The sequence below is a fragment of the Uloborus diversus genome, chromosome 1 (assembly GCF_026930045.1).
Source record: "Uloborus diversus isolate 005 chromosome 1, Udiv.v.3.1, whole genome shotgun sequence".
In the NCBI taxonomy this organism is placed as follows: Eukaryota; Metazoa; Arthropoda; class Arachnida; order Araneae; family Uloboridae; genus Uloborus; species Uloborus diversus.
The window spans coordinates 66,512,499-66,525,492 of NC_072731.1; the positions used below are offsets into that span (position 1 = coordinate 66,512,499).

At 32.5% G+C, this 12,994-nt stretch overlaps 1 protein-coding gene across 1 annotated transcript in view; it reads left to right on the forward strand.

Moving 5' to 3' along the window:
- Positions 1 to 9,275, forward strand: part of LOC129234627 (thymidylate kinase-like) — a 28,505-nt gene extending 19,230 nt beyond the window's left edge. Inside the window, exon 6 of the mRNA XM_054868660.1 lies at positions 9,096 to 9,275. Coding sequence (XP_054724635.1) covers positions 9,096 to 9,227 — 132 coding nt within the window. The 3' untranslated portion in view covers positions 9,228 to 9,275. The remainder of the gene's footprint in view (positions 1 to 9,095) is intronic.
- Positions 9,276 to 12,994: the final 3,719 nt, after the last annotated feature.

The window sequence follows — 12,994 nt, forward strand, 5'->3', positions numbered from 1 at the left end:
TATTTAATTATAAGTTCTATGATAAACTTTAACGAAAATACATGAAAATGTTTTTTAAATATTTAAACTTAATTTTTAAAAAATCAAAAACCAAAACGTGCCTAAAATTTTATCTTAGTAAACAACTTTGTACACTTTAAAAAATGTCATATTATTAAATAATCTAACTTTTCATTACGTTATTATTTAGTAGAATATCATACAGTATCGACAACACCTTTTAAACGTCTGGGAATAGATTTCATTCTTTTTTTCTGCGTAATTTCTGAGAAAGTGTTCAACCACACTTCAAGGCTTACTGTTTCTAGCTCTTTTTTTGTTTCATAGCCGTATTTTCGTAATCTAGCATCCAGATATCTCTAAATATGTTACATTAAGTTCAAATCTGGATATTGATTGCATATTTTCTAAACTTTAAGACAATTTTCAAGGCACTAGACGCAAACGTTGAAAACCGTGTGCTTCTTATTGTTATCTTGATAAAAAACTAAGTTGTTTCTGATAACCAAATTTTTGCCTTCGAGTTTAAAATTGGTTTTGAAAATATTTAAATGAACAGCATGATTCAGTATTTAAAAAATTACAAACTACCAAATCCTGATGCTGATATGCACCCTCACACAAGAGCACCTTCACCATCCTGATTAATTGATCCAACTAAGTTCTTAAGATAAAGTTTCTAATCTTTTCTTCTATTTACATTAATACAACAATTTAACCAAAAATGTTAAATTCATTTTTTATTTGTAAGTAAGACGTAATGCCAAAATATTTTGAGCTTATTTATCATTGATTTTGCGAGGGAAAAGCGAAAGCTTTCTGTTTTTCGCACGGTCAAGAAAATTTCTGCAGGAAGAGGTCCCATTTAATCCAGCTAATCAGAGTACTTGGCGAACAATATTAGGTGAAAATTAAATGTAAAAATTTTTTAAACTTTAAATATTGGATCACACATTGTCGGTTGACCTTTCCTTACCTTGTTTTCGGCCCGATGCTTTTCTTCAAAGCATTTTATCAAGCACTTTACTATAGAATAGAATAAATAAACTGATTTTGAGAAATTTCAAACCAATTTACCGATACTGTGAGGAAAAAATTCAAATTTCGAATGGTGTTTGTTGTTTTTTACGAGTACCAGCTATTTTAAAGTAATCAGCACAATATTAAGGAATAAAAAAACACAAAATTAAAGCCAAATGACTCTTAAGGGTCAACACAATGCAAAAAAAAAAAACATGTGATAATTTTAATCATAAATTTATTTGAAAATATTTGAGTGTACGATGATTTTGTGGCGTGTTATTTCTCTGTCTCTTTGTTTTTTGGCTCATTTCAAAAAAAAAAAAAAAAAAATCTGTCAATATTTTGAAAACACTATTGGATTGTATTTAGAATGACATAGGAATAATGTGGAAAAATATCTGTAAATAAATAATCTTTAATATCTAAATAAAATAAATAATTTGTAATCTATAAAATCTGTAAAAAAATGTGGAAATAGACTTCAAATTCAGTTTCGTGTTATTTTGGTTTCACTAAAAAATTTCAAAGTGTACGAACACTCTTGGGAGACACTGTATATTGATATCATGGACACCTTGCAGCACTCCTCGCCGCCCGAAGGTGCCATGGCACTTAGTTTAAAAGCCCCTGACCCGTAACAATCGAAACTAGGATGGCCTGCGCAAGGAGGCCACCAGCAGAAGATCCACTTCTTTCGTCCTTTTCGCCTCCCCACTCGCGGTGATACAGTTCCATCATAGAAAAACTTCATGAGTCGTCATATTTAGGATAAATAATGACGTGATTTAAAATTCTCACCGAGCCTTTTATTAATTTCTACTATGTAACACCTGTCGCATTTCTTTTCTTTCTTTTTTTAAAAATTATTATAAGTTTTTCATTAAATTAGCACATTTTTAATTACTAATTTACATGAAAAAAGCCTATAAACTACTAGTTTCTTACTTGAAATTTGTGCAAGCAATTTAAAATAATGCTAATGTTATGAATCAAAAATATTACATTGGTACTTAATTATATTTCATTTTAGCAAAATAAAAATACATTGAAGTAAACTTGTAATGCTTAACTAAAATCAGAGTCGAATTATTTTATATATTTTAGAAATTGCATTTTAAGACAGTACAAAATGAGACTTCTTCCTGTAACCATAGAACACTTTTTTTTAATGAAAATAATAGAATATGGTGCTGAGGGGTTAACATTTATCTGTTGCTAAAATTTGCATTGTAAAATATGGTATCAGCGTATAAAAAACACAAACATCAATTATTTATCACTTGACTACTAAGCATTTTGATTTTTGAACCAAATACGTTTGAGCATCTCTAGATATTAATCAAACGAATTTGCTAGATTTTTTAAATATATTCAGATATTAACGTTTACCGCCAATGTTCCAAAAATGGAACATCATATTTAAGTGAAAATTTTCCCAAGAAATAACGTTAAAATAAACAAGTTTTTTTTAACACAGTTTAGTCTTATTTCAAAGTATTTTTTGATTTCCTGCTTGATTGTTTATATGTTTTCAATTATTTATTGCGATTTTTCAAAGATGAGTGTTTTTTTAGCTTTTTGCAACTTTTTCTTATAAAATTTACCAAAAATTGGTTTTTTCAGAAAATGTGATGATATTTATTATAGTTGTGAAAAATACTTCAATATATGATTTTAAAATGCTTGTAGAAATGTACAATGATATTTCCGAAAGGTGTACCCCTTCAAAATAGCATGTTCCAATTTTGGAACATTGGCGCTTTTAGGGAGTCAAATTTCCAAGAAGTAAATTGTTCGACTTCCAAGGGGAAATTTCATTTTTCGTAATATATGTTTCTTTTTTTTTCTCATTTTGAATGTACTCTGATGTAGATGTTGGCAAAACCAAGTAAGTTTATATTTTGAAAGGATATGACGTTTCGTTAGCAAAGAAAATAATAACAGTCTTCTGTTTGACGGACTATATGGCTCCGAATCCACACCTGCTCGGACAGCTGCATTGTCACGTGATAATAAAAAATAATATTAGTGAGCGTTTTATTCTTCATATTTTAAATGCAGTTCAATAATTCGCTGGCTTTGTTTTCGGGCGAAAGGAAATTCTGTTTGACGTATACTAACTGTTCATAAATGTTAAAAAATGTCTACAAGATTTCTTACTGTAGAACAAGCTGTGGCTTATTTAGAGACATTGTCAGATTCGGATTTGTCAGATGTAGATATATGCCAATTACCCCCTGATGAACTAGGCAATATCACTGAGGAAGAATAGATGTTGACAGAGATGAAATCCTACAATTTTTTGGTTTGTTGCTATTGAGTGGGTACCATTCTGTTCCTTCTGAAGATATGTATTGGAGCAGTGCAGAAGATACATCTGTGCCAATTGTACTAACAGTTATGCCTCAAAATCGTTTTCGAAAAATAAAAAACAACTTTCATTTGATGGACAACCATGAATTAAAACAAAATGACAAACTAAGAAAAGTTTTCCTTATTTACGAAGAATTGTGTAAAAACCCTCAACAATTTGATGTATTTCATGAAAAATTAAGCATAGATGAATCTATGGTTCCCTACTACGGTCGGCATTCATGTAAAATGTTTATTAGATGAAAACCAATAAGATTCGGCTTCAAAATTTGGATGCTGTGCTCTTCAAGTGGATACCCATATTCCATGGAGATTTATTCAGGCAAAAAAGAAGGATCCCCTGATGTGCAATTAGGATCCAGAGTTGTAAATGATCTATTATCAGTTTTGACTGACACGTCTAAGCATGAAGTATACTTTGATAACTTTTTTACATCATATGACTTAATTTCTCAGCTATCAAAAAAAAAGTGTACGAGCAACAGGAACAATTCGTGAAAACCGAACTGGCCATTGTCCACGGAAATCCAAAAAAGCCCTTTCTAAAGAAGATCGCGGAAATTTTGACTATCGATCTGATGGATCAGTGTACATGTGCAGCTGGAAAGATAATGCAGTGGTTACAGTAGCATCTAATTGTTATACACATGAGCCACTTGCATCTGTAAAATGTTACTCAAATGCGCAGAAATGCAAGATAGATGTGCCACAACCTCATCTTATCAAGAGATACAATGAAGAAATGGGGGGTGTGGACGTCTTGGATAAACTTTTAGGGAGCTACAGACCTCATTTGAGGAGTAAAAAATGGTGGTGGAATCTTTTTAGTAATGCGCTGAATATTTCAGTTGTAGCTAGTTGGTTACTTCATTGCGATTTACACGAAGTCAAGATGAAGCATTTAGAGTTCCGAAGAGAAATAACTACTCACCTCCTAAGAAGAAAAGTACGAGTGGAAAGTCCTCCAGGGCCTCATTGTCATTTACATAAACGGTCAAGAATGTCTGACGGACATTATATTGTATCTGCATCCCAAGGACGTTGCGCGGTGTGCAAAAAAATACGACTAAGAAATGTTTCCATTGCGACAAACGACTTCACCAGCAACGCTTCCTTTCATATGATGGGCATTAGATATTTCTGTATTGGATTTTCTGAATTCTGATATGTACACAAATGCAATTTCAAATATTATTTTTTCCGCAATAAAGTATGCTAAGATAAAAACCGCATTCAAAACCTCTTAGTTTAAAAAAATTCTCTAAAAGAAAAAAAACTTCATGCAAAACGCCAATGTTCCAAAAATGGAACACACTGAAAATCCTAGTAAAAAAATTTTTTCTGGAAATTTTATTTTATTTCTGTATTTACTAGACATAAATAGACATAATTTCAAAAAATTACTCAAATTTGATCATCCGTCAATAGTTCGGCGGTTAAACGGTTAATACTAGAAAAAAACCGCTTTTCAACTAAATGAATATGCAAAATTATACTGATTTTTTTGCAAGCAGTATGGATTCCTTGCCTCTATGTAGGTCCTAAAACAATTGAATATGAAATCATAAAACAAATCCCAAGATAATAATGCATTTTAAAAACAATTCTTTTTTTTATGCACATGAAATTTATTTTAAAGAAATACTTTTACCTGAATTTAAAATCCCGCCCCCCCCCCCTGAAATTCAAGGAAACAAAATATTAATATTTTATAGATTTTTTATCTAATAAAATATTTATACATGCGTAAAAATATGCATGTATAAACATCTATTTATACATGCATAACAATATGCATATATACACATACATATGTGTGTGGGTGCTTGTGAGCATTTGTAATGTTATGAAGTAACTATTTTCTCTATAATTAGGCAATTCTCTGGCAAAGTGTTAGTTTGAACCCCTATTTTTAAAACTTCAAATTCTCACAAGTGGTGCAGTTAGGCAGTTTTTAGAAAGATAACGTATGTTTTTTGTTACACCAAAAGTTCACAAAGCATCTTCATTTACTTTAGAGATATTGAGAGTTAAATTGGAAAATTTGACCAATTTTGTGAATGCAATTTTTTTTTTCAGATTTCCTTGATTTTAATTCATATATCAATTGATTAATCAATACTTCCTTAAATTGACTATCTAAAATCAAAATAAATATACTAAAAACATTAATTAAAGTATTGAAAAATTTTAAAACATTAATTAATTTTTCTAGTGAGATCGAGTTTCAATTAAACTAAGTAAATAAGACATCCAAAGTTTAAAAACTTAAGAAGAAACAAGCATCTAAAATATTAGGAATAATGCACTAATAGGATATTATATCAGTCTATCTCAACCATCCACAAGCTATAACTATTACTCTGGATAGTAATGAGATAGATAATAATGATATTTTAACGTATTTCACCTGTCAACACAAAAAATGTGGCTACTTCCGTTAAACTTTAAATAATTTGACCAAAGGATATAAGAAAAAAAATCAAGCAAAAAAAAAGAAAAAAAAAAAACACTTCATTTAAAATTAGAATATTTAATGCATTATAAAAATCTATTTTAGATCCATTGTAAAAAAAAAAGAATACTTTAGTTTAAAAATCTGTTTTTGTTTAAATATTTATTTTTATTACTATATATCTATAATTATTCACTTTAACGTTTTTTTTTTTTTTGCTGTCAAGGTATCAACAATAGTGTCAACAAATTAAATACAAGCTCTTTCACAATGCTGAGTAGTTTTCAGTTGAAGTGAACGAACATTTGTGTGCAAAATCTTAAAGATTAATAAAGAATTTGTCACATAAAATACAATGAAATTTAAGCAAAATTTGCTAGTAAATGAAAGCTGAAAAATTTCCATGAGCTATTAAAAAAAGTTACTCTTTTCGTTTAAGTATTTGCATGTCGTGTGTGTCATATTATATTTCCATGTCGTATTTAAAAGGATCAAGAAATGAAATATATCTTACCTTGCCATATTTTGTAGGCTCAAAATCTTTCCTTTTAATAGCTGCCAACCATTTCTTTTTCAGATCTAGATCCTTAGGGAAGGAATAGACGCTAACTTTTGGATCGTTACGATAATTTCCTTTGCATCCCACTACACAACACGGAGTAGGCATAATTTATAACTTTTTAAAAAACACTTTCACATCCCAAATAAGTAAAGGCAAACTGGAAAAAATGTATGTCTCGGCAATTGTTTTTGCGATGAATCTGAATACTTCAACAGCGATCACCACAATAATAACACATTTGTTGTCAAACAACTGTTGCACTCACTGAGTTTAAATCTTCTCTTCTCTTTCTCCCCTGTGGGATAGCGGGGTTTGAATCTTCTGCTGATGACTCACGCCGAAGCCTTGAGGGGCTGCGAAGGCCATCCTAGTTTCGATGGTTGTGCCTGACCTAGATAATTGTTAAAGTTTTTTTTCCTCTGTTTTGCAAACATTGGTAGCTTTATTAACTTCTTGATTGTATTGTTTCCCAATGTGGATATGTTTGTTATATTGCTTACCATAAAATTTTGCTTTACTAAAACTCATTTATTGTTTTGGACTCACAAGAAGTCTTATGTTTAAATTAAATTGAAAAAAAATTGGCATTTGTTCCATACTATTTCTTTTGTTTATTTTCTTAAAATATATATATATATTTTTTGATAATTGCCAGGAACAAGTGATATTAAGGTAGTTTTTAAACCAGGTGTGGAAAAAATTGAATTTTTAGAAGTTAAATCATATTTTTCATCTTTTAAAAAGACTTTTCAAACATAAATTATTAATTTACATTTATTTAATCTTCTTAAAAATTAAAAAATAATAAATTCAAGTATTCAATGAAAAAAAAAAGGTGATATAAACCCATTTTAATGCAAATGTATAGGATTCAAATTATTCTTAATTTCCTGAGTAGTGCAAATTTAACTTCTCCTTATCTGAATTACTAGAATTTTAGATTTGGTTTCCTGAAGGTACAAGGGTCAATCCGGAAAAAAGGTTCCCATCAATTTTACAAATAGACAAAAAAATTTATTCTCATAGAAATATACAAATATTAGAGATGCTGTGACAAAAATCCAATTGTTGAAATGGTGATAAGAGATGAAAAAGTTTGAGAATCTCTTTCTTGTTGGGTCACCTTCAGCATGAATGTGGAAGACAATACTGGCGAGCATTGGGGCTACAAAAGTATTGTATGATATCCCATGTCATCCAGTTCTATATCTATTGAAAACTTGTAGGCTGTCCAAAAAACTATTTGTTCAAATTGGTTTCACCTATGCTTAACCAGTAACAAATCAGGATCAAGCAGGCCAGTAAAGGCGATAATGTGGGAAAGGAAATCCACAGACTGAGCATTGTCCTGTTAAAAATAGCCCTGTCATGGGTACTAACACTTGTATCTGAAGCATCATGCCAATAATGCTCAATTAGGTTGCCATGGTATTGTAGATCAATATTAGGGGTGACCATGTTTTGTATACATTAGCATCCCATAACATCACTCTAGTTGCAGCTGCATTGTGCAGCTGAAAAGCAAAAGCACTATTAGGGCGTTCACAACTGGGTCTCCTGTTATCTTTGCTCAAATTGTATCTAGATTCTTCACAAAAGACGATCTGGACTCACTCCGTTGCAGTCCAATCCTTTCAAACACGACACTACTTCAAATGGGGACAACAATATTAAAGCAGTGATCCTGCCTTTCTTTTCAGCAGCATGCCGCTCCTGCAGCTGGGATAATACTATTGCGTTCTGTAGCATGTGATGCATGGTCATCCCTAATATATAAATCCACAACAACGTGACGCTTACCAGTATATTTGTGGCATGATTTAGTAATGTGTTGCCATTCATGGCAGGACTCATTATCCTCCCTCTCTGGTCTGCTCAATCATCTTATTTGTCACAGATCGAGCATATCTGGGATCGCTTTGGATGCTAACTTGGACTAGCCTACAAATTTGATTGAATTAGCGGTGCATTTACAGTAACTGGTATGAGATGAGGTAGGACATCCTATGAGGCTGTTATGCCCCAATACTAGCCCATATCGCCTCATACATTCACACTAGTGGCTCAACAGGGTATATGTACTAAAAACCTCCATCCGAATTTCATCTAGTAATAAATCATTATTTTACTACCATTTTCATATATCAGTATTGTCTTCACATATGTTTTGTTTCATTCTGACTACTCCTTCTAGGTGTGTTGATTTTTTTTTTTTTGCCATAGAGTGTTCGTGTCATTTACAAAGAGATGCCATCCATTTTTGGTGCATCCTAAAGCTCTTATTTACCTGCCAAATTAAACACTCAAATGGTATAATACCTACTTCAACTGTTAACCCTTTGGGACATGGTAACTTTGTTTAAGCTTAGAGATTGTCGAAGCTCTTGTGTCAGTTGGCTGGGAATAAATAAGGCTGTTATTAAAATAACTAAAAGAGGTCAAACCAATTTGAAACAGCACCATCAAATTGGAGCTTTCTGCAAGGAGAATCAAGATCAAAATTTACACAACCTTTAAGACATTTTTTCATTGAATTCATTAGAGCTCTGAATTAGCATTATCGAGGTACCACTAACTAAAAACCTAGAAAAAAAGACAGTATTTCTATTAATTAATACTTTAATTTAGTAAGACTTTTAACATTTTACTTTCCTTTCGTAGTAATGTGTTTATTTTATTTAGATCATTAATGTGGAAAAAGAAGAAGCCGAAGTTCACGAAGAAATGAAAAAGATTGTGAAAGAGACTATCAACAACATAACCAGCACAACTTGTGATACTCTGTGGACTGATAATTTTGAAACATATGTCTAAATTTGCTGATTATAGAATTTTTTAAACATAAAAAATCTTCCGAACCAACGCTTACACCTTGTTACTTGTTTTACCTTTTTGTACCTTCATATTGTAACCACTCCATAACTTATTTATCTACTGTTATATTTTTTTATCAATTTTACTTTCTTCTCAGTCATTAAACATTTTTCAGAAAAAAAAGCAAAAGTTATATCATTTATAAATAATACATAACCTACAAAATCAAAGTGGGAGAAAAGAAATTAGGCACAATTTAAGTACATTTTTAGGAAATAAAATAAGTACTGCTGTTATATTTTGACCGAAGAATTAGTTTCTTCTAAGTTAATTTTAAATTATCATGGAAAGGGTTGAACTTATATATGCAAAGTGGGATTTAATTGTGAAATATTTTATTTCATGCTTTAATTGCTACCATTGGCGGATCTAGAACTTGGGCAGGGGGGGGGGGTAACCTTGGTCTAAGTGGGGAGTCACCGTTTTAGAGAGTCTATTGTTTTTGCAGATACTCTTAATCTCAGTAGGGGGGGGGGCATCGCTCTTAGGACATACACCCTTTTCAATTCCTTCAGTTTCAAGCTTTCTTTGGCAATATTAGGGAACCAAATGCTCTTTCTAGAAATTTGAACAAAAAAAGGTTAATGCAATTTTATACCGTCTGTGATGGCCTAGAGCAGGCCTGGATCTACGTACCCGCAGACCCTGCGGTGCAGGTTACATCCTTAACGGGCCCAACGGCCTAAATAATTGAATGAAGAAAAAATATGCACTGCTGGCCTCTGGGGGAGAGGCCCTAGAGATTTTGTTGCAGATGGGCCTAAAATTTGTAGATCTCGGTCTGGTCCAGGGGCTCTCTGAAAGTTTTTCCCTGTAGAACTCGGGAAATCACAATTATAGAATATCCTTGGGGATGTTAGGAGAGGAAGGAGAGGAATTCTTTGGTGATTTACTTTGAAAAATTTTCAAAATTGGAGTCTTTAAGAAGGAGTTTAACGCATCTTCTGGTGAATTTATGTTACTAGGCGGCTCTCCTCCGAAATTCTTTCGACATTGAGCACTCCAATTTAGGCTATAACTGGTGACGTTTAGGAAATGAAGAGGATTTGGAGACCCTCTCAGGGAAAGTTTCGTCAGTGAAACCTGAAAGATGCAATTTTACTTGATGATTGGTTAAGTTTAGAAAATGGGAATTTTTGGAGGCTCTCTATGAAAATATTTTAGCAACTAAGTCTTCAAAAGGCTGTCCTTGGTGGCATTTCATTTGGGAAATGGAAAGCATGGGCTATCTCTGGAAGTTTTATGACCTTAAAGATCGGAAAAAAACGTAGCTGTACGCCTTCTTCGACAACGTTAAGGGTATCTCCTAACGCCACAAAAGTGATGTTGGGTCTTGATTATGGAATTTTTTTCAAAATTGAGGTCCTACCTAAAGATGTGACTTAAGGTTTAGGTTTGGAAAAGAAAGAGAAAAGAGGACCTCCTGCCTCTTCTTGACTCTATCGGCCTCTTTCCCTCCCGAAACCTCTTTCAAGAAGTCATTTTTAGATTGCATGTGAAGCAAAAAGGTTCAGGAGTTTTCTAAAACAAAATTTAAAGCTATCTGTGCTGATGCTAGGGAGGAGGTGCTCGAGGGGACCCTCCAAAAATTTATAAAAGTTGAAGTCTTAAAAAGCACTTTTTGGCTCTGTTTAAAGACGTTAAGCTTGTAGAGAAGAATTAAGGTATCTTCTTCAGCTAAATTTAGAAATTGAAGTTTCAAAGACACAATTTAATCTATATTTTATTGTAATATTAAGAAAAAGTGAGTGTTCGGAGACCTTCTCCAGAACTTTTTCAAAATCGAAGTCTTTAAAACGCATTTCAGGTTTTCTTGGACAATGCTAGAAGACGAGTTGGGGTTCGGGAACTGCTTTTTAAAATGTTTTGATATTGAAGTTCTGAAAACACAATTTTAAATTACATTTTGATCCAATGGTTTGTCTCCAAAGGAAATGTTTCAAGCTTGAAGGCCTAAAAATGAATCTTTTTTAGTCAGTGTTTGAAGACTCTCCCTACAAAATGTCTACATTAAAGTTAGAAAAGCAATATTAAGCTTTTTTGTGGTATTGTTAGGGGAAGGAGATTCGAGCGCCCTTCTCCGACCTAAAAACATATTTTAAAGCTCATTTAGGCGACGATTAATATACATAAGAGCAGTTTCACACCTGAAATAGTTTGAAATTGAAATGCCAAAATAAAACTTCATTCTATGTTTGCACAAAAAAGGGGTGAATATTATGTAAATTGGAAAAAAAACTAAAAAATTTTCTCCAGAAATCGAAAATAGTGTACTTAAATTGCAATTTTAAGTACCCAACAAAGTTTTCCGAAATCAGAGGCCAAAAAACAGTTTTAGGCTCTCTTTGTATTGTAGTATTTAAAATCCCCGAAAATTCCGGTTTTATCCAGTTCAAGTTCTGACCTCATTGGGGAGGGGGGGGGGGGGGGCGGGTATAGAACTGTTAGCCCTCGAAACAAAGTAAAATATATAACTGTGTGAATTTGAAACTGATAACTTCAGATTAAAAAACCTTGATAGCATCAGGACAAAACTATTTAATCCAAGCCTTCCTATGGTATTGCAAATCACATTGTAATCTGTTGTACGTTTTGGCCAAATGGAGCTACAGTTCCTTTAGCCCCCCCCCCAACTCATCATTAATACGCCACAGAGTATATATTTGTTTAAATATAATGCATATTCAAATACGGAAAAGTATTAAAGTATTTGAAATCTTTGAAATTTCAGTTTTGTTTAGAGTTATTTCTGACCTGATGGAGGAAGGGGAGAGGGGCTATAGCTTCCTTAGCTTGGGGACAAAGTAGAATATATACGGCAGTTTAGTATGAAAGTTATAGCTTTAGAATTTAAAAAAAATTAAAAAAAACGGTTGCAGAACAAAACTATTTCCTCCAAGCCTTTCCATTCCATTGCAGATCACATTTTAATCTGTTGTAAGTTTTGGCCCAATGGGAGGGGATAGTCTCCTTGTCTCCTCCCCTTTCTTTTAATATGCCACTAGATGCATATAGTAGTAATATTAAAATGTAATGCATATTTAAATTCGCAAATGTGTACTGCAGTATTAAAAGTCCAAAATTTCGGATTTTATCTAGAAGTTCGGACCTCAAGGGAGGGGGGGGGGGGCGGCCATAGCCCCCTCCTTAGATCCGCCACTGATAGCTACTATATGTAAAACAAAAACAACAATTAACAGAAAAGTCTTTTCGTTTTTTTATGGTGAATAGTATGTTAATAACTATTTAGAAATACAGTAAACTCCCACTGCTATCCGGGGTATAGGGTGGACAATCTAAAAATTAGGCAAAAGTGATGCTAGTATATGCAAATAGAGCTTTAAAAGAAGAATAACACTCCACTAGCTAACACAATTAAAATATTATGTAAAAGCTGGAAAAGGATTTGGCTAAAATCTTCTGCTCAATCAAAGGTGTATGCGCGAACTAAAGACTTTATGTAAAAGCTATATAGCATATATTTTTTCTAACTTTCAGCCTTATGCGCAAACTGAAGATGTCAACTTAGAATTTTTTTATTACTTTTTTCCAATTGAGGATACCAAACTGCAACTTTTGAGAGGTAATGCGATTTCGAAATAAAGAAATTGATTTTTTCGAACCACTCTACTGCACAACAGACACAATTTCACTATTACAGAACTACCTACTTGAAAAAGTTAGTTTTTGAATTTTTATTGAAACAA